General features: G+C 41.5%; 1 protein-coding gene across 1 annotated transcript in view; it reads left to right on the top strand.

The window, feature by feature from the left end:
• LOC125448769 (oxysterol-binding protein-related protein 10) overlaps positions 1–27,338 on the top strand; it is a 189,164-nt gene that overhangs the window by 70,668 nt on the left and 91,158 nt on the right. Inside the window, exon 6 of the mRNA XM_048524291.2 lies at positions 10,276–10,433. Coding sequence (XP_048380248.1) covers positions 10,276–10,433 — 158 coding nt within the window. The remainder of the gene's footprint in view (positions 1–10,275; positions 10,434–27,338) is intronic.

Genomic DNA, 27,338 nt, shown 5'->3' with positions numbered 1-27,338 from the left:
GGCCCTTAATCAACCCTCCTGTTTCCCTATTTATCCTTTTATATTTAATATACTGGTAAAATAACTAAGGATTTTCCTTATTTTACCTGTCATAATTCTTTCTTCTTTTTTTTAACTTGCCTAATTTCTTTTTTAAGTTTCCCCTTGTACATTCTGTACTGCTGTTCAGCTTTTGCTGCTTTGAGCAATCTGCCATAAGCCTTTCTCTTTCTCTCTATCCAATCCTGTATATCCCTCCAATATTCAGTGTTCAGTGGATTTGTTGGTCCCACCCTTTGTCCTTGTGGAACATATTGACTTTGTACTCTTCATACTTTCTTCTTGAATGCGCCACGCTGCTGTGACGTAAATATATCTAAAGGTATTTGCTGTCAGCCCATTCTGGCCAAATCATATTTGCTCTTATTAAAATCAGCCTTCTGTCCCAATTTGGAACTTTGTATTTCGATCCATCTTTGTCATTTTTCCATTAAAATCTTCAATCTATTGAGTTATACCTACAAAGTGCTCCCCCACAGATAGTTCAACCACTTGTCTATATTGCCTAAAATTACATCCAGGAGTGCCCCCTTCTCTTGTAGGGCTCTCTATGACTGGCTTAAGACTGAAGGAGGAGGTGATGTTGATGACTATGGGGAAATGGCCAATATGTTAAATAGTTGCTTTGCCTCAGTATTTAAAGTGGAAAAGGAGGATAGTTTCTTGGTGCCCCAATGAAATTAATAGTGGATTGGGGACAGGGACGGAACAAAATTAATGTTAAATAAAACACCAATAATGTGGAAATTAATGGAGCTAAAGAGTGACAAATTGCTAGGAGCTGACAATTTCTATGAAGGTATTCAAGTAAGTAGAGGATTTTTAAGAGCTTCCTAGATAGAAGATTCATCCCTCTGTTTTGGAAAATTGTACATGTTACTTTGTTTTTTATAGAGGGTGAAAGAGGAGAACCAGGGAATAACATACCTAATGGTAGAAATTATTGGAGTATATAATCAAGGATTGGGTAACTGCCTCTCAAAATGTTCCGTTAACAGGGACAGCCAACATGGATTCATGACAGAGGTCATGCCTGACAAACCTCAATTTTTTATAAAGTGGTGACTAAAATAGTGGACATCGGAACGTTTGCTTATCATTGTTTGTTTATATGGACTTCCAGAGGCATTTGATAAATTTCCACGTAACAGACTGTTAACTAAGGTAGAAGCGTGTGAAATTGAGGGCAAAAGTCATCACATGGCTGTGGGGAAATTGGCTGAGTAGCTGGTGACAAAGGAAGGATAATGGCTAGGTACTCAAACTGGATGGCAGGGTGTGACCAGTGGTGTCAGGTTAGATCCTCAACAATTCACAAAAACTTGGAAAATGGCTTACAAAGTCATTTATCCAAATTTACTGATGACATAAAGTTAGGCAGCATGGTAGACAGAATAGGTAACAGCATTGATCAACTAGGCAAATGGGCAAAACTGGCAGATGGAGTTCATGGTAAGCAAATGTGAGGTTATCCATTTTGGATCAAGAAAATGAGAGATCTAGGTACTTTCTAGATGGGTTAAAGTTAAATTACAGTGGATGTCTCAAGAGACTTGGGGTTCAGATATTTAAGATGTCATGAAGAGGTGTAGAAAATAATCGAGAGCCAATGGAACGCTGGCCTTTCTATTTCAAAGACTGGAGTGTAAGGCCGCAGAAATTATGCTGCAGCTATAGAAAAGCTTGGTTGAAGCCCACTTGGTGTATTGTGAGCAGATGTGGATACAACACCTCAGGAAGGACATATCGACTTTGGAGGGAGTACAACGTATATTTACAAGAATGATGCCTAGACTTCAGGGTTAAGTTACGAGAAGAGATTACACAAATTAGACCTGCTTTTTCTAAGATTTGGAAGGTTAAGGTGGTCTAATCAAGGTCTGCAAGATATTAACAGGAAAAGGCAGGGTGAATGATGATTAACTATTTCCACTGTTGGCAATTCTAGTACTAGGTGGTACAATCTGAGCTTGACCATTCAGGACAGATATTGGGAAGAATGTCTATGCACAAAGGATGGCTGATAGTTCGAACTTTCTTCCACATATTGTCATTGATGCTAGATCATTGTTAGTTTTAAATCTGAGAGTGCATTTTTTGGTAAGCAAAGGTATTCAAGGATATAGGCCAAAGGCAGATTTATGGATTAATGCCACAGATCAGCCATGATCTCATTAAATGGTGAACAGGCTGAAGGGGCTGAATGGCCTACTTTTGTACTTGTGTTCCTAGATCCTACTGGCCCCAAATGCAGCCCTATGTCCCAGCCCACCCTCCTGTGCAATCTCCCCACCATATATTTTTCTGGACTAACTTCCTATTTCTAAACTCACTAGCGTGTAGATGAGAATGCAGATACTTTTGCAAGGTTTTTGGTTGCTCATTGGATGTGGGTGCCACTGGCTGAGCAGCATTTATTGCCTCTCCCTAGTTAACATTGGAAATGGTGATTTTTTTTTTTGGCCATCTTGAACAGAGATCCAGGTCGGAGGTGTTCATGTTGGGTGATCCTGACCTATTACAAGAAATCTAGGTACGATCTTTGCAAAGCAATCAGAGATGTCAAGAGACAATACTAGGTTGAGCTAGAGTCCCTGACTAACCACACGAACACACATCCATTGTGGCAAGGCGTATATGACATAACGGGCTACAAAGCTAGGTCAAATAGAATCATTGTCACCAGTGCTTCCCTCCTTGATAAGCTTATTGCTTTCTGTGATCGTTTTGAACAGAAGGTCAGTAAAACTGTGTCACCGGCTCTGACGGCCTTCGATACACCTGTAACCACAGTTACCCCCACAGATGTCAGATTGGCCTTTTTGACAGTGAACCCATGGAAAGCGACTGACCTGAATGGAGTCCCCTGCCTGTGCACTCAGATCCTGCATGGACCAGCTGGCAGGAATATTTGCAGACTCTTTAACATCTCCTTACTCCAATCTGAGGTTCCTACCTGCTTCGAGAAGCTCACTGTCAGCCTGGTGCCGAAGACAAATCGGGCAACAGGCCTTAATGACTACCACCCAATGGCGCCGTCATCCATCATAATGAAATATTTCCAGAAGTTAGAAATGGCACTCATCAACCCCAGCCTCTCAGATTGCCTTGATCCACTGCAATACGCCTACCATCTCAACAGTTCCATGGCAGGCACCATCTGCCTGGCCCTACGGTCATCCCTGGAAAGCCTGGATAACAAGGACAGCCATGTCAGATTCCTACTTTGTGACTTTAGCTCTGCCTTCACCACCATAGTTCCGATCAAACACTCCTCCAGACTCCGAGACCTAGGGCTCTGCTCCCATTCTGCAACTGGATCCTTGACTTCCTGACCTACAGACCTCAATCAATAAGGATAGGCTACAACACCTCCATGATAATCTTCAACACCAGTGCCCCGCAAATCTGCGTACTCAGCCCCGAACTATACTCCTTGTGCACTCATGACTTTGTGGCCAAATTCAGCCCTGACTCCATTTTCAAGTTTGATGATGACACCGTAGTGAATTGGATTCCAGACGATGACGAGACAAAAGTATAGGCAAGAGAGCGATAGCTTAGTGACATGGTGTAAAGACAGCAATCTCTCCCTCAATGTCATCAAAATGAAGGAACTGGCAGTCAACTTGAAGAAGCGAAGTGGAGGATATGCCCCTGTCTGTCTCAATGGTGCTGAGGTAGAGGTGGTCAAGAGCTTCAAGTTCCTAGGAGTATATTAAACTAACAATCTGTCCTGGTGCATCTATGTCGATGCTACGAACAAGAAAGCACACCAATGCTTCTGCTTCCTGAGAAGGCTAAGGAAATTCAGCATGCCCACAATGACACTGAGCTGAGTTTATAGATGCACCATAGAACATATCCTATCTGGGTGCATCACAACTTGGTATGGCAACAAAAAGAGACGTTGCTGGAAGCTCAACAGGTCTGGCAGCATCTGTGAAGAAAAAAGTCCGAGTTAACTAAACCAAAAATGTTAACTGATTTTTTTTTTCTTCAAAGATGCTGCCAGATCTGCTGAGCTTCCAGCAACTTCTGTTTTTATTCCTGATTTACAGCCCCCATAGTTCTTTTGGTTTTTATTTGGTATGGCAACTGCTGTGCCCAAAACTACAAGAAATTAAAGTTCTGAATGCATTCCAGTTTATCATGCAAACCAACCTTCCTACCATTGATTCTGTCTATACTTCTGATTACCTTGGGAAAACAGCCAAAATAATCAAAGACCCCTCCCCTCTCCGTGGTTGTACAGTCTTCTGTTGGGCAGAAGGTAGAGAAGTTTGAAAACGCGTATCAACAGATTGAAGAATAACTCCTTCCTTGCTGTTAACAGACTTTTGCACAGACCTTTTAATGTACTAAAGTTAATCCTTGCACCTTCTCTGTAGCTATAACACTATATTCTGCTTTCTATTCTATGACCCCGTTGTATTTTCAATAAGATATGATTTTCCGGGATAGCGCAAAAACCAATACTTTTCACTATCTCAGTAAATGTGACAATTATTAATCAAATAAATTAACATGAACCAATTTCTTTCTAAGTTCAATTCTGGTCTCCCTGGTAGAAGACAGATGTTGTTATATTTGAAAGGGTTCAGAAAAAAATTACAAGGACGTTGGTGAGTTTGGAGAGTTTGAGCTGTAGGGAGAGGCTGAATAGGCTGGAGTGTTTTTTAATTAAGCCTTGGAGGCTGAGGAATGACCCTTTCGGAGGTTTATAAAATCATGAGGGCCATGGATAGGCTGAATAGCCAGGGTATGAGAGTCTAAAACTAGAGGGCATAGGTTTAAGGTGAGTGGGGAAAGATTTAAAACAGACCTGAGGGGTAACTTTTTCATGCAGAGGATGGTACATGTATGGAATGAGCTGCTAGAGAAGCTGGCGGAGTTGGGTACAATTATAACACATTTAAAAGATATCTGGATGGGTATATGAATAGGAAGGGTTTAAGAGGGATATGGGCCAAATGCTGGCAAATGGGATTAGATCAGTTTAGGGTATCTGATGTCAATGAGTTGTATCAAAGCATCTGTTTCAGTGATGTATAACTCTGTGACTCTATAAATACTTTACTTCTGCATGACTCTTTCTCTTGATGTTATTATGATCTTGTGGTCCCAATTGCTATGGGGTAATTCCCAGTTGATGTTTATGCAGGACAAGTTAGATCCCCAATAGGAACCCAGCTGGATCGATTATGTTTGTGTTGTTATTGTTACTGAGGTGATCTTTTGCTGAAACATAAGCACACAATTTTGTTTCAACAATAAAACACAAGTTTATTTGCATCAGAAATCTCAATCAAGAAAAAAAAGGCACTGTACTGTTAGCAGAGATTTAAAGATTTTTTAAGTGCTTGGCTGAAATAACCCAAACACAGTTTACAAATTGAACCGAAACAACACCTAGATATCAGAGTCAGTACCCTGGTACAGTTTACAACGACTGTTACAATTCTAACAACATCTACTGCGGTATCTTTGGCAAGACCCAGTGCAACTCACTTTTTAAGGGAGAAAGACTTCCTTTTATTAATACTTTGGGTGTAAAGTAATTAAAATTTAAACTCATCTGGCACTATAGATAATGTCGTCTTTATTTTTATTATTATTGTCAATATTAATATTATTCTCCTGATTTAGCTTCCTTCGAGGACTGTATCGTCCATGATGCAGCTTTAATTCCTTTTCTTTTGAAAATAAACTTATAACAGGACTTCTTTTGCACCGATTGTATTCTAGCATTCTGATCTAGGATTAATAATAATTTATGATTACATTTCTTTAGCTCTATTTCTTCCGAATGCCACTTGGCACATGCTTCTCTTGCTCTTGAATGACTTCCCAACAGATGAAAATAAAAGTCTGTGAAGTTGTCCCTCTAAGTACTCTGGTAGTGCTTTAGGAACTCTAATAACTTCCTCTAGCATGAATTGATTTTTTTTGTTTTTACATATAATCTCTTAATTTCATCACATTATGAAGAAATTATTTTTTTTAAGAGAACACTCATGAAGTTGATTTTACCATATTTTGTATCAATTCAAAAGGATCTTTCTACTCTGAGCTTGTCTTTGCTTGGGCAATCGTTACTAAGTTAACATTTCTTGTCTTAAATGACAGAAACATAAATTACAATATATAAATTAATAACTATCTCTGTCACAAAGTATTATAAAGGTTATGACACTGATCAAGGCTAGAGGTCATGACTTCACATATTATTGTGATAAGTTTAAAATTGAATAATTTTATTTTTGGATGGAAAAACTTTGAGAGGACTGTAGTTCTTATTCCCTTTGGAATGATTGAGATTGAGTGGATGACAGGTTGACCAAAGAAGGAAGAGAATGGGAAAGGAGGGTTGTCACGAGGCCATATGCATCCGAAATCAACAAGGAGTAATTCTCTCAACATAGCTAAGAACTGCATATTGAAATCAAACAGAACTAGATCCTCAAACCAGTTTGAGGTTGGTACCTTCTTGTTGTTTTAGAGGTGACTGTTGTCATGATTGACAAGGATATTGCACTGGAAGTCAAACCTCACTATTCCTGAATTCAACACAAACATGGAAAGGTTGAATCAAACTGTTCAATGCTCTTAATTTACTTGATGGAAGTCCAGTTTAAAATAAAATACTCACCAAGTTTCTGTACTTGATAAGAAAATAACATGTTATTGAGAGCAAGTTTGTCATTATTCATTGATAGTTATGAAATATGAGTTGCAGACTTATCAGTCTACAACTTAAACTCTATTCCTTTTAAAAGTCCCCTATTCACAAACAGGCGGATTAATCCAGACAAGCTTGGATATTAAGAGTGGAAAAAGGGAAGCATAGTTTGGTAGCACCAGTGTAGTTCACGGAATTTGATGAATTGCTTTTTTTTCTTTCAATTCCTTCTTATAGTTCTTTACTGTTGACACAAAGTTGTCTGCACACTGCCTTCTTTTGTTCACTAGTTGAGAATTTGTGCATTCTTATTATTTATAGTTTTATTCTTCCTTCAAAAAGAGATTTGCAGAAAAGGGTGCATGGAAGACAGCTGACTGTTACTGCAAACTTTCTAGTACCTCTGTATGAGAGTGTGTGTGTGTGTGTGTGTGTGTGTGAGAGAGAGAGAGACAACGAAACTTTTTTTTCTAATGCTTTCTCTTTGTAGGTTAAGTAGTTCTCTGCTGCACTGGCTCCAACAAGCCATGATTACCAAAGCAGCAGCTATTCAGAACGTTATCATTAGGCTGTTCTATCTTAGTTCAGGACCCATTGGCTAGGTTGTGTCTGCTTCTGCTGTCATTGTTCAAAGAAAACATGACAATGTGTATAACTTTGTGTGCTCCAGTAATCGTGATTTTTAAAACTGCTGCACCTTTTTGCACAGTTGCCTTGGTTTAAAGCCGTGGGTCCCTTTATTTAGTCTGCAGCCTAAACATAAAGGAGATAAAGAAATGTGGTTTTTACACTGTGGCCGTGAATTTTTTTGGTTTTGTTGCCTCCTGAATTCCTCCAGGTTAGACCAGATAGCATCTCTAACATCTTGTGGTTTTCTGACAGCATTACAAATGAGGGAAGTGATAGACTCCCTGCGTGCCAGGATATCCAGAACTAACAAACGTGTGAAAAAATTACTCTACTTCTGCCAATTAGTTAATATTTCTGACTTCTGGTCACTGACCAACCTGCTAAATGAAATTATTTCTCCTACTTGCTTTATCAAAGCTCCTCAATTTTGAATAATAAAATGTGAGGCTAGATGAACACAGCAGGCCTAGCAGCATCTCAGGAGCACAAAAGCTGACGTTTCGGGCCTTGACCCTTCATCAGAGGGCCGAAACGTCAGCTTTTGTGCTCCTGAGATGCTGCTGGGCCTGCTGTGTTCATCCAGCCTCACATTTTATTATCTTGGATTCTCCAGCATCTGCAGTTCCCATTATCACTGATTCAATTTTGAATATATTTGTTTGGTTTCCCCCTTAACCTTAATAGGAAGAATAGACCCCCAGCTTTGGGACTCTCTAATCCTTGGTATTATCCTGGAAGAATTTGTCTGTATGCTGTCCAATGTGCTTGCTGACGTGGTATGCAGATTGTACATAATATTTCAGCTGAAACACGAACAGTTATTTTCAAAGTTTTAACGAGACTTCCTTAACTTGGCATTCTAAGCCAAGTATTCTTTATGCCTGTTCAGTGCTGGTAATGATTTGTGAATATGCTCCCTCAGTACACTATACATTACACCAACTCAAAAAAAAATCCAAGGTCCCTTCATGTTGTTTCTCCCAAAGTGTGTCACAGTGAAATTGCATTTATCATAAATCCATCCTCTTAAAATCTACTGCTATGCTGTTCATGGTTTGCTAATTTGTTGAACTTTATATCACCAACCATCTTTGAAATTCCATTCCCTTTTCTGAAATCCGCGTCAGTCTACGTACAACAGGAATAGCAGCAGCTCTGATAAGGCTGGGGGACTGAGTTGCATACTTTCCTGGAGTCAAGAAAATATATTCACTATTACTGTTGCATTCTATCCCTTAGCTAATTCTGTACTCAAATCGCTCCCATCTCTTTTCTGCCATGTTAATGTTGTGATGTGAGATTTATATCTTTTGTTTTGGAGCTTGCATTTCAAGCTAATGGCATAAGGATGTTGGTCTATTTTTGTGAAGGTCATCCTTTCAGGAACCATGATTTTTAAACCAGTACTTGTCCCAGAGAGCAGGTAACTGCAAGGATCCCTGGAGTGTTAATGAAACTTTGTTTATATAATGGGGGATTTTTAGCAGGAGAGAGAAAACAGCAAACCATTAGCTATAGGGGAGTGTAGGATGACAGTTTTTTTTTAAAGTTTTGCTTTGGAAGCTTTTGGGTTTAGTTCGAAGGAGAAATGACTGTGGTCAGATAGAAGTATATTCTCACATTGTAAAGGTGTTTGTTTCAAACAGTTAAGATGCTCTCTGACAAAGGGTCTAGGCCCGAAACGTCAGCTTTTGTGCTTCTGAGATGCTGCTTGGCCTGCTGTGTTCATCCAGCTCCACACTTTGTTATCTTAGTTAAGAGAAGAAGTTACTTCAGGGAAACAGTTTAGTCAGTGAAACTTCCAGACAGGAGTTTTGTTTGGACTCTGCAGATCATAAAAAGCCTAAGAGAGTCCCATCTGTCAGAGGATTTGGGAGTCCTTGTGCATAGATCATAAAAAGCTAGGCTACAAACTCAGCAGGTAATAGGAACGGGGATGGAATGTAAAAATAGGTAAGTTTTGTTACAATTGTACAAGGTGATAATCAAATCACAGCCAGATTACAGTGAATAGGTTTGTTCCCTTATTGAAGGAAAGAAATACCAGCATAAGAGACAAGCCAGAGAAGGTTTACTAGATTGACTTCGGATATGGAGGGAATTTTCTCAGGAGGAGAGGTTGAGTATGTTGGACTCGTACACACTGGTCTTCAGAAGAATGAGAGGCAACCATATTGAAACATGCAAGATTGACGGGGCTTGACAGGATAGGCGTGGAGAGGTTTTCTATTGTGAAAGAATCTAAGGACGGAGCACATAATCTCACAGGGATTGCCCAGTTGGTACAAGGATAAGGAGGAATTTCTTGCCTTGAAGTTTAATGAATTTGTGGAAATCTTTACTGGAGAGGGTGTAAAGGCTGCATGGTTAAGTATCTTCAAGTTTGAGAGAGATTTTTAGTCACATAAGAATATCGAGGATTATGGGGAAAACAAAAAACCAGATTTCTGGTACCTGCCTTATCCAATTGTGACATCATCTGGAATCATAACACTATTTTTAAGTATGTACTTTGCAGTATTTTCTTTTAGATCTAATAATAGTCCTTATGTGCGCACATGTCTACTGAATAGGTTTTTACATCTTCTGTCTCTGGAACTTTTGTGTAATGGCTTTAAAAACAAAATCCACAGCATATCATATAAGCAAAATCCTATGAAAGTTGGAATTCTGAGATAAAAACTAAATATGCTGGATATACCGACAAGAGTCCTATTAGTCTCAGTATCAATACTTCTTTCTCCACAGATGCTGCCAGACTTGCTGAGCATTTCCTAAACATTCCTGCATAGAGAACTGGTGAACTAAATTATGTGAACTAGAGTGCAGATTTTGTTTTTAAAAATAACTTTAATGTAGATAAGCCAGGTTACTTTCTAAAATGTGGGACTGGTAATATTCTGTTGCAATATTTATTATTTCAGAAACTGTCTTAGGATGGCAGGGACCAAGATCTCGTTCAGCTGAGCAATTGAAGAATGGAAATGTATGCGCTTCACCTTCAGTGCCTTCAAATAATGTGAACATTGTGTGGTCTGCAACGCCTAGTCAGGCCACACAAGGATTTCAGCAGCCCTCTGAGGTATGTGAATTAGGAAATTTACATTTTCAGTCCAAATATTTAACTAAAGATCACCTTACTTTTGGACAATTGAGAGAGTTTATCTTCACAGTTTCTTATTTAGTAACTTAATCTAGATGAAGGATGCACAATAGCATAGAGTTGCTGAACGGCCTGTTCTATGTTGTAACTTTTGCATAACTGAATATTGTCTTTTGCATTGAGATGATGTGGAATAACTTCTTTGAGCAGGCTACTAAAACTAAACTCTGTGCAATTGAATAATAACTGGAACTCGAAGAGTTCATTCATTGTCAGGACAACTCCAAACACTTTAAGAACAGATTTGTGTAAAGGTTATAGTAGCTTAAGGCCCTGTTATGTAAATCTCATTCATATTATTTGTAAAAGGTAATCATGTAAGTTGATCACCAGTAGATTTTTCCAAAGAAATTTGCTGTTATGCCAAATTGGCTCTTTCTGTTGATGCTATCTTGTATGAACATACAAATAAGGAATAATCTTTCATCCTCTTGGTAACCAAGAATCTATCTCTGCCCCAAAAATACTTAAAGATTCTGCATGCACTGTGTTTTGAAGGGAATTCCAAAAATTCATAGCTAAGATATTTTTCTGACCTCTTTCTTAAATGGGTGGCCCCTTATTTTTAAACTATGACCCCTAATTCTAGATTGTTTCCTCTTGTATGCCATTCTTATGACATCAAACTGATCAAGCCCCCTCAGGATTAATTAAGTCACCTCTGATTCTTCTTAACTCCAGAGCATGCATGTCTAGCCTTTTGTCAGATGGCATTCTGCTCAATCCAGGTATTGGTCCAATAAACTTTCTCTCTGAAGTTCTACATTGCTTAACATCCTTCCTTAAGTATGATGAGCAGTACTATATACAGTATTCCAGATGTGGTCCTAACAATTCCCTGTATATCTAAGCATGACCTCCCTACTCTTAGATTCAGTTACCTTCGCAATAAAACAGAACATTGTTAGCTTTCCTGACTACATTGCTGTACCTGCGTTATAACCTTCAGCGGTTCATACATTCGGACACCCAGATTTCTGTGTCTCTAAAGTTGCACAACCTCTCACCACTTGGATAAAGAACTTTTTAAAAAGCACATTACGGCAAAATGAACAACTTCACACTGAATTTTCCCACATCATACTCCTTTTGCCAGATCTTTTCCCACTCAACCTGTCTATATTCCTTTGTAGGCCCTTTGCAGTTTTAATCTGCGATTTGAGAGAGAGAAAGGAGAATCGGAAGTGTGTGTTGCAGTTGAACAAAGGGAACAATGGAGCTATGAGGGAGGAGCTGGCCAAAGTTCAATGGTTCAGTACCCTATCAGGGATGGCAGTGGAACAACAGTGGCAGATATTTCTGGATATAATGCAGAACATGCAGGATCAGTTCATTCCAAAGAGGAAGAAAGATCCTACGGGGAGGCAGGGGTGGCCATGGCTGATGAGGGAAGTTAAAGACTGTATAAAGATAAAAAAGAAGTATAACATAGCAAAGATGAACGGGAAGCCGGTGGACTGGGAAACCTTTAAAGAGCAACAGAGAATAACTAAAAAGACAATACGTGGAGAAAAAATGAGGTACGAAGGCAAACTGGCCAAAAATAGAAAGGAGGATAGTAAAAGCTTTTTTAGGTATGTGAAAAGAAAAAAAAAAATGGTTAAGACTAAAATTGGGCCCTTGAAGACAGAAATGGGTGAATTTATTATGGGGAACAAGGAAATGGCAGAAGAGTTGAATAGGTACTTTGAATCTGTTTTAACTAGGGAAGACACAAGCAGTCTCCCAGATATATAATAGTGGCTGAAGTACCTAGGGTAATGGATGAACTGACGGGAGTTTATATTAGGCAGGAAGTGGTATTGGATAGATTGTTAGGTCTGAAGGCTGATAAGTCCCCGGGACTTGATGGTCTGTATCCCAGGGTACTTAAGGAGGTGGCTCTAGAAATCGTGGACGCATTGCTAATTATTTTCCAATGTTCTATAGATTCAGGATCAGTTCCTGTGGATTGGAGGGTGGCTAATGTTGTCCCACTTTTCAGGAAAGGAGGGAGAGAAAACAGGGAATTATAGACCAGTTAGCCTGACGTCAGTGGTGGGAAAGCTGCTGGAGTCAATTATAAAAGATGAAATTACGAATCATTTGGATAGCAGTAACAGGATGAGTCAGAGTCAGCAAGGATTTATGAAGGGGAAATCGTGCTTGACTAATCTTCTGGAATTTTTTGAGGATGTAACTATGAAGATAGACAAGGGAGAGCCAGTGGATGTAGTGTACCTGGACTTTCAGAAAGCCTTTGATAAAGTCCCACATAGGAGATTCGTGAGCAAAATTAGGGCACATGGTATTGGGGGCAAAATACTGGCTTGGACTGAAAATTGGCTGGCTGACAGGAAGCAAAGAGTAGTGACAAACGGGTCCCTTTCAGAATGGCAGGCGGTGACCAGTGGGGTTCCACAACGTTCGGTGCTGGGAGCGCAGCTATTTACAATATACATTAATGATATAGATGAAGGCATTAAACGCAATATTAGCAAATTTGCTGATGACAAAGTGGGGTGGCAGGGTGAAATGTGAAGAAGATGTTATGAGAATACAGGGTGACTTGGACAGGCTAGGTGAGTGGACGGATGCATGGCAGATGCAGTTTAATGTGGATAAAATTGTGGTTATCCACTTTGGCAAGAACCGGAAGGCAGATTACTATCTGACTGGAGTCAAGTTAGGTAAAGGGGAAGTACAACGAGATCTGGGTGTTCTTGTACATCAGTCAATGAAAGCAAGCATGCAGGTCTCGCAGGCAGTGAAGAAAGCTAATGGCATGCTGGCCTTCATAACAAGAGGAATTGAGTATTGGAGCAAAGAGGTCCTTCTGCAGCTGTACAGGGCGCTGGTGAGACCGCACCTGGAGTATTGTGTGCAGTTTTGGTCTCCAAATTTGAGGAAGGACATTCTTGCTATTAAGGGAATGCAGCGTAGGTTCACGAGGTCAATTCCCGGAATGGTGGGACTATCATATGTTGAAAGATTGGAGCAACTGGGCTTGTATTCACTTGAGTTGAGAAGGATGAGAGGGGATCTGATTGAGATGTACAAGATAATTAAAGGATTGGACACTCTCTGGAGGCATGAAGCATGTTTCCGCTGATGGGTGAGTCCAGAATCAGAGGACACAGTTTAAAAATAAGGGGCAGGCCATTTAGAACAGAGTTGAGGAAAAACCTCTTCACCCAGAGAATGGTGGATATATGGAATGCTCTGCCCCAGAAGGCAGTGGAGGCCAACTCTCTGGATGCTTTCAAGAAAGAGATAGACAGAGGTCTTAAAGATAGTGGAATCAAGGGTTATGGGGATAAGGCAGGAACAGGATACTGATTGTGGATGATCAGCCATGATCATAATGAATGGTGGTGCTGGCTCGAAGGACCGAATGGCCGCCACCTGCACCTATTGTCTATTGTCTTATATCCTTTTCATAACTCACTTCCCTATCTATCTTTGTTTCAATTATAAATTTAACCACCATGCTTTCAGTCTCTTGGGGAAACATTCAGAAGTGGGGTTGAAATCATATTCTGGGACATTAATCTGCTGGCAAGTTTATTGGGTTTCGGAAGGCTCAAAGCCTCTAGGTGGCTATCCCAATGGGTTTCTGCCCACCTCAACCTGTCCTTGTTTGTTAGCGAGTACATCTTGCATTATTGGCCTATTGGTTAGGGCTACAAAATTACTTGGGTATCTTTCGTAAAGGCGTCTTGCTCAACTTAACCTGCCTGCAATGTTATAGTTGGACAAGTGAGGCCAAGACCGGCCTACCTGCCTTACCCCAATCAATGTCCTCATGCGGTCATGTAATGACTATGTAGGAGTTATTTCCTGCCTGGTCACACCATCTGGAAGGCCAAGTAGCAATTGTGGATGCATTGAGTTACTGGCAGATAGATCAGTGTACTGCTACTGGAAGAGTCTATTCTGGTTTTAATTTTCTGGATCCACTTCCAGTCACGGCTGACAATATCTGACTGGATACAGAAAGATCTGGTCCTGGCAAAACTGAAACAGTTGGTGGTGATGGAGGAAACCAAAGGCCTGTTGCAACCAGATTTGAAAGCTTTTTGTACATGGAGAGACTGGATCACAGTAGAGTATGGTATATTATTATGGGGGGCAAGAGTGATTATCCCAAGCAATGTTCACCACCAGATACTAGCTGAACTCCATGAGAGTCATCCAGTGGTTTCCCAAATTAAGTTGCAACGTCTGGTGGCCGACACTGTATGTAGACTTAGGTACATTGGTGGGCCAGTGCCCAGAGTTCCACCAAGGACAAAAATTACCACCAGCAGCTCCCCCACATTAGTGGGAATGACTGGATAAACCCCAAACTCGGTTACACGTTGACTGTGCGGGTCCTTTCATGTCCTCCATGTCATTGGTCATTGTGGACCTCTACTGAATGTGGCTGGACATGCAAAGAGCTCATTTATCAAACACTGGGAGGATGATTGAAAAACTGCAAATATCTTTTGCAATACACAGATTGCTGGTAGTTTTGGTTACAGATAACAGGCCATCATTTGCCATCAGGGAATTTGAGTATTTCCTTAAGTTGAACGATATTCATCATAAGGACAGCTCCATACCATCCGTCGTCAAAATGGGTAGAAAGAATATTCCAAACTTTGAAGGCAGCCTTAAAGAAACAGCTTGCAGCTTCACTAGACACCAGACTGTCCCGGTTCCTGTTTGATTATAGGACCACTCGTCGTGCAACTACGAGGATAACTTCAGCAGAATTATTAATGGGGAGAAGATTCACTGGATTAAATTTGATCTTCCCAGACCTGGAGAGGGCGTGGGGGCTGAAACAGCATCAAGAATGTTAGTGTTCAACACAAGAATCTGATAGGCAAGAGTGGGGGCAAAGTTTGATGTAGGAACCATGGGAATCACACTGCATGGATAAGAGGCATGGTCAACATGAGGTCCAGTCCAATGACATACAAAGTTTGTGTTGATGCAGCAGTCCTGAATGTGCCGAGCTCCTAACAGCTTTTCTGACTGTTCCGGAACCCATGCGTTTTCGCTATCCGTCAATCAAGTCACCTCTGAATCCTGAGATGGACCTGATAGATATTGCTGCCTCAACATTGTCTCTGCCTCAACACCATTGCTGCTTGAAGAAGAGAATGAATTTCTTCTGAGATGCACAAGAGGCGAGTTATTGTGTGTTATATGCTGTCAGTATCAGAGCAGCGTTAGAGGAGTTTGACCATGCCCCAGCTGTAGCTACAAAAGACTTGGAGGGACTGTAACAAGGTCAGATAGGTGGACCTCATAGATTGAGTTCCATGATTGTTTTTGATTTATTGTAGTCACACATACCTTAGTATTGTGAAAAGCTTTGTTTTATTTTCAAGCAGTATTGGCAGATCATAGCAAACAAGGATGTATAGATCATAGGGCGCTTAGACAGAGCGAGACATACAAGGCTGCACAGGAGGTGTGCAAGGCAAGATCAACATTATCTGACGTTAAGTCCATTCAGCAGTCTAATAATGGCAGGGAAGAAGCTGCCCTGTGTGTGTGTGTGTGTGTGTGTGTGTGTGTGTGTGTGTGTGTGTGTGTGTGTGTGTGTGTTCGTTCAAGCTTCTATATTTTCTGCTTGACTGAAGAGGTGGGAGAGTTCTTTGTCGGCAAACTTTCTACAACAATGAGAAGTGTAAATGGAGTTTAAGGACGGAAGGTTGGCTTCTGTGATGTGCACACAACTTTGTGTAGTTTCTTATGTTCCTGTGCAGAGCATTTACTGTCGTAGGTCATAATGTACCTGGATAGAATGCTTTCTACGGGTCACCTGAAAAAGTTGGTGAGGGTCCTTTATGGATGTGCTGAATTTCCTAAGCCACCTGAGGAAGAAGAGGAGCTGTTTGCCTTCTTGACCATTGTGTCTACGTGGGAGGTCCAGGACAGATTGTCAGTTATCATTACTTCTAGAAACTTGACACACTTGACCCTCTCCATTCAGCTTAGTTAATGTAGATGGAGACATATCCTCCTTTCTTGATGTTAGTGATAATTTCTTTTGTTTTGCTGATGTTGAGAGATCAGATTAGATTCCCTACAGTGTGGAAACAGGCCCTTTGGCGCAACAAGTCCACACCGCTCTTGAAGCATCCCACCCAGACCCAGCCCCCTATAACCCACACACCCCTGAACACTATGGGGTTTAGCATGGCCAATCCACCTAGCCTGCACATCTTTGGACTGTGGGAGGAAACCGGAGCACCCGGAGGAAACCCACGCAGACAAGGAGAATGTGCAAACTCCGCACAGACAGTCGCCCAAGGCTGGAATCGAACCCAGGTCCCTGGCGTTGTGAGGCTGCAGTGCTAACCACTGAGCCACCGTGCTGCATGACACCAAAGCCCTGAATCTCCTTGGTCTTCTGAATAATTGTTGCTTGATACCCATTTAATCATGGTGGTAATGTCAGCAAACTTGTAGATGGTGTTCTTTTGGAATTTGGCTATACAGTTGTGGGTGTACAGGGAATACAGTAGCATGCTGAAAACGCATCCTTGTGGGGTGCCAGTGTTAAGGATTATCATGGAGGAGGTGTTGTCTGTCTTCACTGTGGTTTCAGGGGTTAGGAAGCTGAGGATCCAGTTGCGAAGGGCAAAGCTCAGACCTGTGTCTCAGAGTTTTGAGATTGGACCAGATTAACAGATCCAATCAGTGAGAGCCTTGGCTGACAGGACGGCCCTGTCAGACGTCCTGTTCATTCCGAGCTGGCGGTGAGGGAGCTGGATCAGTGCCAATGATTCCCCTTGAGTAAATAAGGGGTGACTTGATGACTGGATACTGGCCTGTCTGGAGTTATTACAGACAGCATGATGATCGAGATGGGATTTGAGAAAATGTTTAGGGCATTCATGTGCTTTCAAGAACCTTTGAAGCGACACCGTGGGTCTCCTATTGTCTTCTGGCTCCAGCTTGTTCGCTCTATAGAATGTCTGTGTGAAATGTGTTCATCTTGCATCCTGCGGGTGTGCCTGAGCCAATGAAGTTATCTTTGTTAGAATACTAGCATACTTTGGAGATTTACCTCGAACATTGGAGCATGAATATTTTTTCCAACTTTTTGATGATTTGAAGGCATTGTAGATATAAAAGATGAAAATTGGCCTTCTTTCTTGCTCGTAAATCATCTCTCTTTCACAACTGTATACCAAGTTGTTGCAGCACTTCACCTGCACTTCAGAATCTAGTCTGCTGCATTCGTCACTCACAATGCGGTCTCCTGTACATTGGGGAAACAAAGCATAGACTTGGCGACCATTTCGCAGAACATCTACATTCTGCTCACAAAAAAGACCCTGAACCACCTGTTGCTTGCCACTTAAATGCACCACCCTGCTCCCTGGCCAACATCTGTCTCTGGCTTGCTGCAGTGTTCCAGTGAAGCCGAATGCAAACTGGAGGAACAACACCTCATTTTTCACTTGGGGACCCTACAGCTCTCCGGACTCAGTATCAAGTTTAATAATTTTAGGCTGTAAACTCTCCCCAGTTCCCTACCCAACGCACCAGGCCTTGTTACCTCTCAGCCTGCCATTACACACCCACTGTTGTTAGTGACTAACAATCCTCATTAACAACTAATTTCCCTCCCAGCCTGAAGGTTAGCAACTCCTTTGTCTGTCCAACTGTCTTTCTCTCTCTTTGGGCCCTATCCTATCGTTTACTTCTTACCCCAACCACCTCCCCATTTTCTGCAGATAAACTGTTGTTTTCCCCGCCACCATCAGCTCTGAGGAAGGGTCACTGGACCTGAAACGTTAACTCTGTTCTTTCCTTCACAGGTGCTGCCAGACCTGCTGGGCTTTTCCAGCAACTTTGTTTTTATTCTTGATTTACAGCGTCTGCAGTTCTTTCAGTTTTTATGTTCTCGGGACTGAGGTTTGAATCTTGCCATGATAGATGGTGAAATTTGAATCCAATAAAAAAAAATCTGGAATTGAGATTCTAATGCTGGCCATGAAACTATTATTGATTGTCAGGAAAAACCTATTTGGTTCATCCAAATGGTGGAAGGAAGTTGCCATCCTAACATGGTGTGGCCAATTATATGACTGGTGTCTGGGTAATAAATGCTGGCCTAGCCAGTGACAACCATATGAATGAATAAAGTGAAATGAAATCTGTTTAGTTTACGTAAATATTCAACTTAGCATTTTAATTTAAATAAGCACAGTTTTGATTTTGAGGGATTGTTTCTGTGAGATTTGCTTAAGCCTCTCTACTGTTGGAAGTAGAATTTAAAAGCTTTAACATTGAACTTAATGATAACGAGCCATATAATAGCAAGTTTAATCTAATTATGCTAATAACAGCCTCATAGAAGGAAATGAACCACTTGATAAATTGGCATCACATTTGCAGGTGGTAAACCACTGTGTTTTATTGGCCATGAAGCAAAGGCTCTTTTAAACAGAAGAGGATAATTTGACTTAAATTGACATTACACTAGTATTTTCATGGTATTTCGAAAGATGTACTGCTAAACTAGAAAACAATAAAAAAAGTGGCATAATTAAAATTATTGCCATGGACGTGTGATTCAGGGGAAAAGAAAACTTGAGTTAAGGTGCAGCAGATCTGAATTATGACAAAATTCTGGAGGAACTCAGCAGGCCTGGAGCTAGAGAAACAGACTTAACATTAATATCCAACGCAACTCTTGTACAGATCTTTCTTAGTTAGCACACACTCCTCCTGAGTCAGAAAGTCAAATTCAATTCCCTGGTGACTCCAGTTGAATTTCTGGTGATTGATAATCCCCAGGATGATAGTGGGGTAAGGGGGTCGGCGGGGGAGGTGTTCAGCGATGCCAACGCCAATGAATGTCAAGGGACTGTGGTTAGATTGTCTCTTAATGGAGATGGCCATTGCTTGGCATTTGTGTAGCACAAATGTTACTTGCCCCTTGTCAGCCCAAGACTGGATATTGTCCAGATCTTGTTGCATTTGAACATGAGCTACCGCAGTATCTGAGGAGTCGTAAATGGTGCTGAACATTGTGCAATCGTTGGTGAACATCTCCATTTTTTACCTTATGATGGAGGGTACGTTATTGATGAAGGAGCTGAAGATGGTCGGGTGCAGGACACTAACTGAGATGAGTAGAAATTTCTTCCGTGTTGAGAGTTTGTGGAATTCCTTGTCAGAGAGGTGTGAGGGCAGAGTCCTTAGTTGTATTTAAGTCTCAAATAAATTCTTAATCAGTAGCGTAATCAAGGCTTGCAGGAAAGTGTGTATGAAGAATATCCGATCAGACATGATCCCATTTGAAGAGTGGAGCAGGCTCAAGAAGCAGAATATCCTACACCTTTCCTTATTTCTTTCGGTGTATGGATGTATTAATTTCAGCATCAAAAGTCAGATTGGGTTATCACCATAGTCCCACATTAACAGCATTTGCTAACTTCTTCCATTGGAGTGTTATTTTTTTGAAATTGATGATGAAGATGTAACAATATCACCCAATAACTCTGATTTCCATGACTTTGTAGTAGGGTGAACAACTTAAAGGTATTGGTCAGAAAATCTGCCTTTTTTGCTGCCGAGATCCTGTGAGCAACTAGCATGGCATCATCAATGTATTAGAGTTTTCTGATCAAGACGTTGTACTTTTATACGGTTGCTTTTACAAGAACAGATTGATGACCTTACTGTCTAACCTGGTACGTAGGTAAAATGTCTAGTTACAGAGAATACGATAGTCTAGAGCATGGAGAAGAAAATACTAGAGTGGGCTCTTGAATACAGCCCTGTTTCATTCTATTATTTACCTTGAAACTGTCCGAGGTGGTGCTGTCAAACAATCTGACCTTTTTTTTACTACTGGCATTGACCTCCAAGGTCTATGTAGGGTAGCAACTTCTGGTAGCAGAACGCATTTATTGGCTTCCCAGTGGTGGCCTCGCAGCTTAGAGGGAACATTGCTGTCAAACTATACAGTACAGTTCATCGTATCATGAAAGGAATGGATGAAACTTAAGGGTCTGTTTTCTCAAGAACCTTGTTGTATCACTGTTGTGTTGAATGCTTTCATGTGAAATACCAAAAACTTGGTTTGTGCTGTTGCCTACACTCCTTTTGTACCTTGCATAGACGCAACCTTGTGCTAATGTGATCTGTATGTTAGTGGAATCTTTTAATTATGACTTTACCAAAGATGTTTCTGTGCTTAAGCAATTTGTCTCGAATTGAAACTTTATTGGGTGCCTCCTGCAGTGCCACAATGATGCCACCCGAAGGTTGCGGAAACAGCAACTCATATTCTGCTTGGGAACCCTGCAGACCAATAGTACACTCTGATGAAGGGTCTTGGCCCGAAACGTCAGCTTTTGTGCTCCTGAGATGCTGCTGGGCCTGCTGCGTTCATCCAGCTTCACACTTTATTATTTATCTATTTATTGGGTGCCTTTCTGCTTACTTGAGAATCAATGGTGCTTTAGAGGTCAGTTGAAATGAGTTTGCTATTGAATTTAATCGGGAAATGCCAGGAAAATATAATGTGCAGACTTAGAGGTATCTGTCATACAAGAATATGTACAGCTGTTCAATGCAGTGATTACATTGTTTATTTCTGCTACTGAGTATTTCACCATCAGTTGATTTCAAAGGGCAAGTTTGATAATGGTTGGACCAAGCGTCCTTTTGTTTCTGTTAGAACAGAGTTTGGATTTCTTAACGTAAGATGATCCAGCCCTTATTTCCCTGATTACCATGACTAATTTCATGTCATGCGATATGCTGGTTTGTAGGGTTTGTTTTGATATCGTGCAGGTGTTGATATTGCCTCAATGACACATTTCATCTCAAAGAGTCATGCAGCATAGAAACAGACATTTTTGGCCCATTAGGTCCGTGCTGGCCAATAAACACCAAATTGCACAATTCTCATTTAACTTCACTTGGTTGATTAATTACTATGCCCTGCACTCTGAAATGCTCATTTCGATGCTTTTTAAACATTGTGAGTGTACCTGCTTCCACCACCCCCTCAGGCAGCATGTTCTATCAACCTCTGGGTGGAAAAAAATTTCTTGGATCTCCACTAAATTACTTGGACCTTACCTTAAAGTTATGCACTCAGATCTTCGACACATCTGCCATGGATAAAAGATTCTCGTGATCTACTCTCTATGCCTTTGATAATTTTCTATACTTCAATTATATACCCCGTCAGTCTCTCCAGTTTCTCCTCGGAACTGAGACTTTTCATTCCAGGCAACATCCTGGTGAATCCCCTCTGCGCCGTCTTCAGTACAGTCATGCTCTTCTGGTATTGTGGTGACCAGGACTACACACTGTGGTCTAACTAATGTTTTATAAAGTTGTAACAAGACTTGCTTGCTCCTGTGTTCTGTGCAGTGGCTAATGAAGGCAGAAATTCTGTATGTTACAATCAGTGAAGCACACCAAACCACCAAAATCTGTCAACTGCAAATTGCCACACCTTCCCAAAAGCCATTTCTTCTTCTTTCAAAGGACGAGGGCACCGCTGGCTAGGCCAACATGTACTGCCCATCCCAGAGGGAAGGTAAGCATCGCAGCTGTTGGTCTGAATCACATGCCATCCTGACTTGTTGTGGACGTCATTTTCCTTCCGTAAGGGACGTTAGTGAACCAGGTGGGTTTTTCCAACAACTGACAATGGTTTCATTGTCGTCATTAGAATTTTAATGCCAGTTTTTGTTTTTGAATTCAAAATTCCACCATGTGCCCTGGCAGGATTTGAACCGGTATCCACAGAATTTTATTTGTGTCTCTGGATGAAGAGTCCAGCCATAATACCACAAGGCCATCTCCTCCCCAATGTTTCTTGATATCTGTAAAACTGTGGCACTGAGGGATATTGGGTGCACCCCTGCAGGAAATCTAGATCCAAATTCCATACAGGACCCCATCACAAAATGCATGTGGCTAGCTAGATGGTATAATACCACAACCCTGGCAATAAGGTAATGTTAAGGTGGTGTGTAAAAGAAAACCCATCAGAGTTTAAATCAACCAACTGAAAGGCAAATTTGGGAAGCTGAACCAGCTTTCATTTGTATTGCATGTCGTGAAAAGTCTGGGCAAATACATTCTAAAAGCTAGAATCCACACATGGTTGATTCCAGTAGTCCAGCATATGTACAGATCTTAGCATTGTCTCAATTCATGAAATTCCTACTACCTCTACTATTGAAGGAATAGACTGCATATGGCACAAATAAATGACTCCATGAACTGCAAGGGTCTTGTTTATTCATTTATGGAACATCAATGTTGCTGGTTGGCCTGTATTTGTTGTCTGTCCCTAGTTGCTCTTGAGGAGGTGGCGGCGAGCTGCCTTCTTGAACCTGCTGCGGTTCATGTGCTATAGGTAGACCCACAATGCCATAGTGAGGGAATTCCATGATTTTGACACAGCTATAGTGAAGAAATAGTGATATATTTCCAAGTCAGTGAGTGCCTTGAAGGTGAACGTGCAGTTTGTGGTGTTCTCATGTATCTGCTGCTCTTGTCCTTCTAGGTGGGAATAGTTGTGTTGGGAAGGTGTTGTCTAAGGATGCTTGATGAATTTCTGCTGCACATCTTGTAGATATTACATATTTTGCTCCTAGGTGTCAGTGATGGAGGGCGTGGATGTACACATGGTGCCACTTGAGCAGGCTGCTTTGTCCTTGATGGTGTCAAGCACCTGGAGTGTTGGAGCTGCACTCATTCCAAGGAAGTGAGGAATGTTTCATTACAAAACTGCCTTATGCCTTGTAGATTGAAGACAGCCTCTGGGAGGTCTGGAGGTGAGATGCTCGGCATTGTATTCCTAGCCTGTGATCTGCTCTGTTTATATGGTGAGTCCACCTCAGTTTCTGGTCAGTGGTAAACCAGGATGTTGGTAATGAGGGACTCGGTGATGGTAGTACCATTGAATTTCAAAGGGTGGTAGTTGTATTGTCTCTTATTGGAGATGACCACTGCCTGGCATTTGTGTGGCTCAAATATTATGTGCCACTTGTCAGCCAAAGTTTGGATATTTGTTCAGATCTTGTTGCATTTGAAAATAGACTGCTTCAGAATGTGAGGAGTTGTAAATGGTGCTGAACATTGTACAATCATCAGTGAACATACCCAATTCTGACCTTTATGATGGAGGGAAGCAGCTGAAGATGGTTGGGCTGAGGATATTACACTGAGGTACTCCTGCAGGGATGTCCTGGAGCTGAGATAACTAACCTCTGACGGCCATCTTCCCATGTGGCAAGTATGAAGCCAACTAGTAGAGAGTTTCCTACTGATTCTGATTCCTAGTGATTTGCTGCAGATCCTTGATACCTCTGTCAAATGTGGCCTTGATGTCAAGGGCTGTCACTCTCAACTGATCTCCAGATTTTAATGCATTTGTTTTTGTGTGAGCCAGGGCTGTATTGAAGTCCAGGGCTGAGTGGCCCTAGCAGTACCCAGATGAGATGAGAGTGAGCAGGTTGTTGCTAAGCAGGTGTTGCTTACTAGCTCTGTTGATGACATCTTCCATCACTCAACTGATAGAGAGTAGACTGAGGGGGCTGTAATTGGCCAGTTGGATTTGTTGCTTTTTGTGTACACGACATACCTGGGCAATTTTTACACATTGGTGAGATGCCTGTTTTGTAATTATACTAGAACAGCGTGGCTAGGGGAGCAGCAAGTTATGGGGTGCAAGTCTAGAGGTCTCTTGCTGGAATATTATCAGGGCCCATGGCCTTTACTTATCCAGTGCCTTCAACTGCTTTTTGATAGCACATGGAATGAATTGATCTGACTGAAGACTTGCATCTCTGCTGGGGACCACTAGAGGAAATAGATGGATTAACCAGTTTGCACTTCTGCCTGAAGCATGCTACTTCAGTCTAACCTTTTTTAGTGATATTTTGGTCTCTTCCATCATTCAGAATCGGGATATTTCTGGTGCTGCTTCCTCCAATGAGTAGTTTAATTGTCCAGCATTATTCAGGACTGCAGAGCTTAGATCCATTTTGTTGGTTATGAGATCGCTTAGCTCTGTTTTTTGTTGCTTATCCTCTTTTGGAATGCAAATATTCCTGTTTGGTAGTTTCACAGTTTTAAAAATTTTATTCATTCATAAATAGCCCAGCATTTATTGCCCATCCCCAGTTGTTGAGACTGCTGTTAATAGTCAACTACATTGCTGTGAGTCTGGAGTCACATGTAGGTCAGACCAGGTAAGAATGGCAGATTTCCTTCGTTAAAGGACATTAGTGAACTGGATGGTGTTGGCTGACAATCAGCAATGGATTCATGGTTATCACCTAGACTTTTTAATACAGATTTTTAAAAAAAATTGAATTCAAATTCCACCATATGTTATAGTGAGATTTGAACCCGGGTCCCCAGGATATTATCTGGGTCTCTGGATTAACAGTCCAGTGATGACACCACTAGGCCGTTGTCTCTCCAGTTGACACTTTATTTTTAGGTGTGCCTGGATCTTCTCCTGGCATGACTTCCTGCGCTGTCCATTGAACCAGGGTTGATCCCCAGGATTGATGGTAATGATTGAGTGTGGGTATGCTGAGGTTGCAGATTGTGCTAGAATACAATTATGCTGCTGTTGATGGCCTACAGTGCCTCATGGATGTCCAGTCTTGAGCAACTAGATCTGTTTGAAGTCTGTCCCATTTAGCACGGTGATAATCCTACACAAAATGATGAAGGGTGTTCTCGATATTAAGACAGGACTTCGTCTCCACAAGGACTGTGCGATGGTTATTCTTCCCAAAACTACCATCTGCAGTAGGCAGATAGGTGAGACTGAGGTCAAGCATGTTTTCCCTCTTATTACTTCCCTCATCACTTGCTACAAACCCGGTCTAGCAGCTGTGTCCTTTAGGATCCGATCAACTTGATCAGTAGTGCTATTGCCGAGCCACTCTTGGTGGTAGGCATAGAAATCCCCCCACCCAGAGCACATTGTGCACCCTTGCCAAGGTCCATGCTTCCCCCAAGTGTTCAACATGGGGGAGTGCTGATTCATCAGCCATGGGAGGTTGGCACATGATAATTAGCAGGACGTTTCCTTGCCCATGTTGAACCTGAAACCATGAGACTTCGCAAGGTACAGAGTCAATTTTGACAACTCCCAGAGTAACTCCCTTCTGACTGTGTGCACTGTGCTGCCAACTCTGCTTACCCTGTCCTGTTGGTGAGGCAGGGCATATCCAAGGATTGTGATGTTAGTGACTGAGACATTTGTTTGTAAGTTATGATTCTGTGAATATGACCACCAGGCTGTTAGTTGACTGTCTGGAGATAGCTGTCCCAATTTTGACACTAGAATCATAGAATCCCTACATTGCAGAGAAAAGGCCATTCAGCCCATTGATTCTATAATGACCTTCTGAAGAACAATTCTCTACCTCTGCAACCCCACATGGTATTTTTACCATGGTCAATTCACCTAAATTGCACATCTTCATTCTGCGGAAGAAACCGGAACACCTGGATGAAACCCACACAGATATGGAGAGAATGTGCAACTCTACACAGGCAGACGCCCAAGGCGAACCAGGGTGCTAGTGCTTTGTGCCATATACCATCCTTGAATGCCATCAGATGTTAGTAAAGAGGACTTTACAGTGTTGGTAGGGCTGTTTCTGCTAGTCTTTTCTGGTGCCTAAACCAGTAGCAGGTAGTCCATCTGATTTCATTTCTTTGAGAGTTCATGAGATGCAAATGAGTGGCCTGCTAGGCCATTTCAGAGAGCATTCATGAGGAACCTTGTTGAATGCCTTGCTTAATTTCAATACAGCCAACTACATTGCTGTGGGTCTGGAATCACATGTAGGCCAGACCAGGTGAGAATGGCAGATTTCTTTCCGTGAAGCTTATTAATGAGCCAGATAGGTTTTTCTTGCAATCAATAATGGTAGATTTTTAATTCCAGGTTCTTTTTATTGATTCGAACTCTTCCATCTGCCATCATGACATTTGAACCCTAGTCCCAAAACATTAGCTGAGTTTTGGGATTAATAGCCTAGTGATAATGCAACTAGGCCGTTACCTCCCGTACGACTTTAAAGTAAAATAAAAGCCAGCCATTAGGATGATTACACACACTGACTAGATTATCCAAATCCCACAAAGACCAAAATATTCCTCTTGGTTTACAAGTTTGGAAGGACCAGCATGAAAAGGATGTACACGTTGAATGGTACGATTCTACAAAATACAGAGGATCAAAGGGACTTTAGCATGAATGCCCATTGGTCCCTGAAAGCAGCAGGATAAGTAAATAGGTGGTGAAGAAGGCAAATGGGATACGTGCAATTATTAGTCAAGACATTGAATAGAAGACTGAGGAGGTTATACTATAACATGAATTAGACCACAGTTGGATCACTGTGTATGGTTCTGAACATCACACTATAAGAAGCCATGATGTGGAGGTTCCAGTGTTGGACTGGAATGGACGAGGTCAGAAGTCAGACAGCACTAGGTTATAGTTCAGTAGGTTTAGTTGAAATCACAAGCTTTTGAAGCATTGCCACTTTGTCAGGGCATGTGAGAGAGAAGCATCCAGGCACATAATTTATAGGCAGAGAGATAAAAAGATCATACAAATGGCACGAGTGGAGTGTCAACAGACTGAATAATAGGTCTCTGCAGGTGATCAAGAGTGTCGGGCAGTGTGAGTTAAGTGTCAGTTGCTGAGTAACAAGCAAGGGGTTGACCTATAATCCGATTAAATGAGGCACAGAGATAATTACAAAACTTTAAAAATGAGTTGTGCTGGCTTCTGAGCAAAGCAGCTGCCAGATAAGTGGT

Source organism: Stegostoma tigrinum, chromosome 2 (genome assembly GCF_030684315.1).
Source record: "Stegostoma tigrinum isolate sSteTig4 chromosome 2, sSteTig4.hap1, whole genome shotgun sequence".
Taxonomy (NCBI): domain Eukaryota; kingdom Metazoa; phylum Chordata; class Chondrichthyes; order Orectolobiformes; family Stegostomatidae; genus Stegostoma; species Stegostoma tigrinum.
Note: the sequence above shows the minus strand (reverse complement) of the source record. Positions and strands in the feature narration are given on the sequence as shown.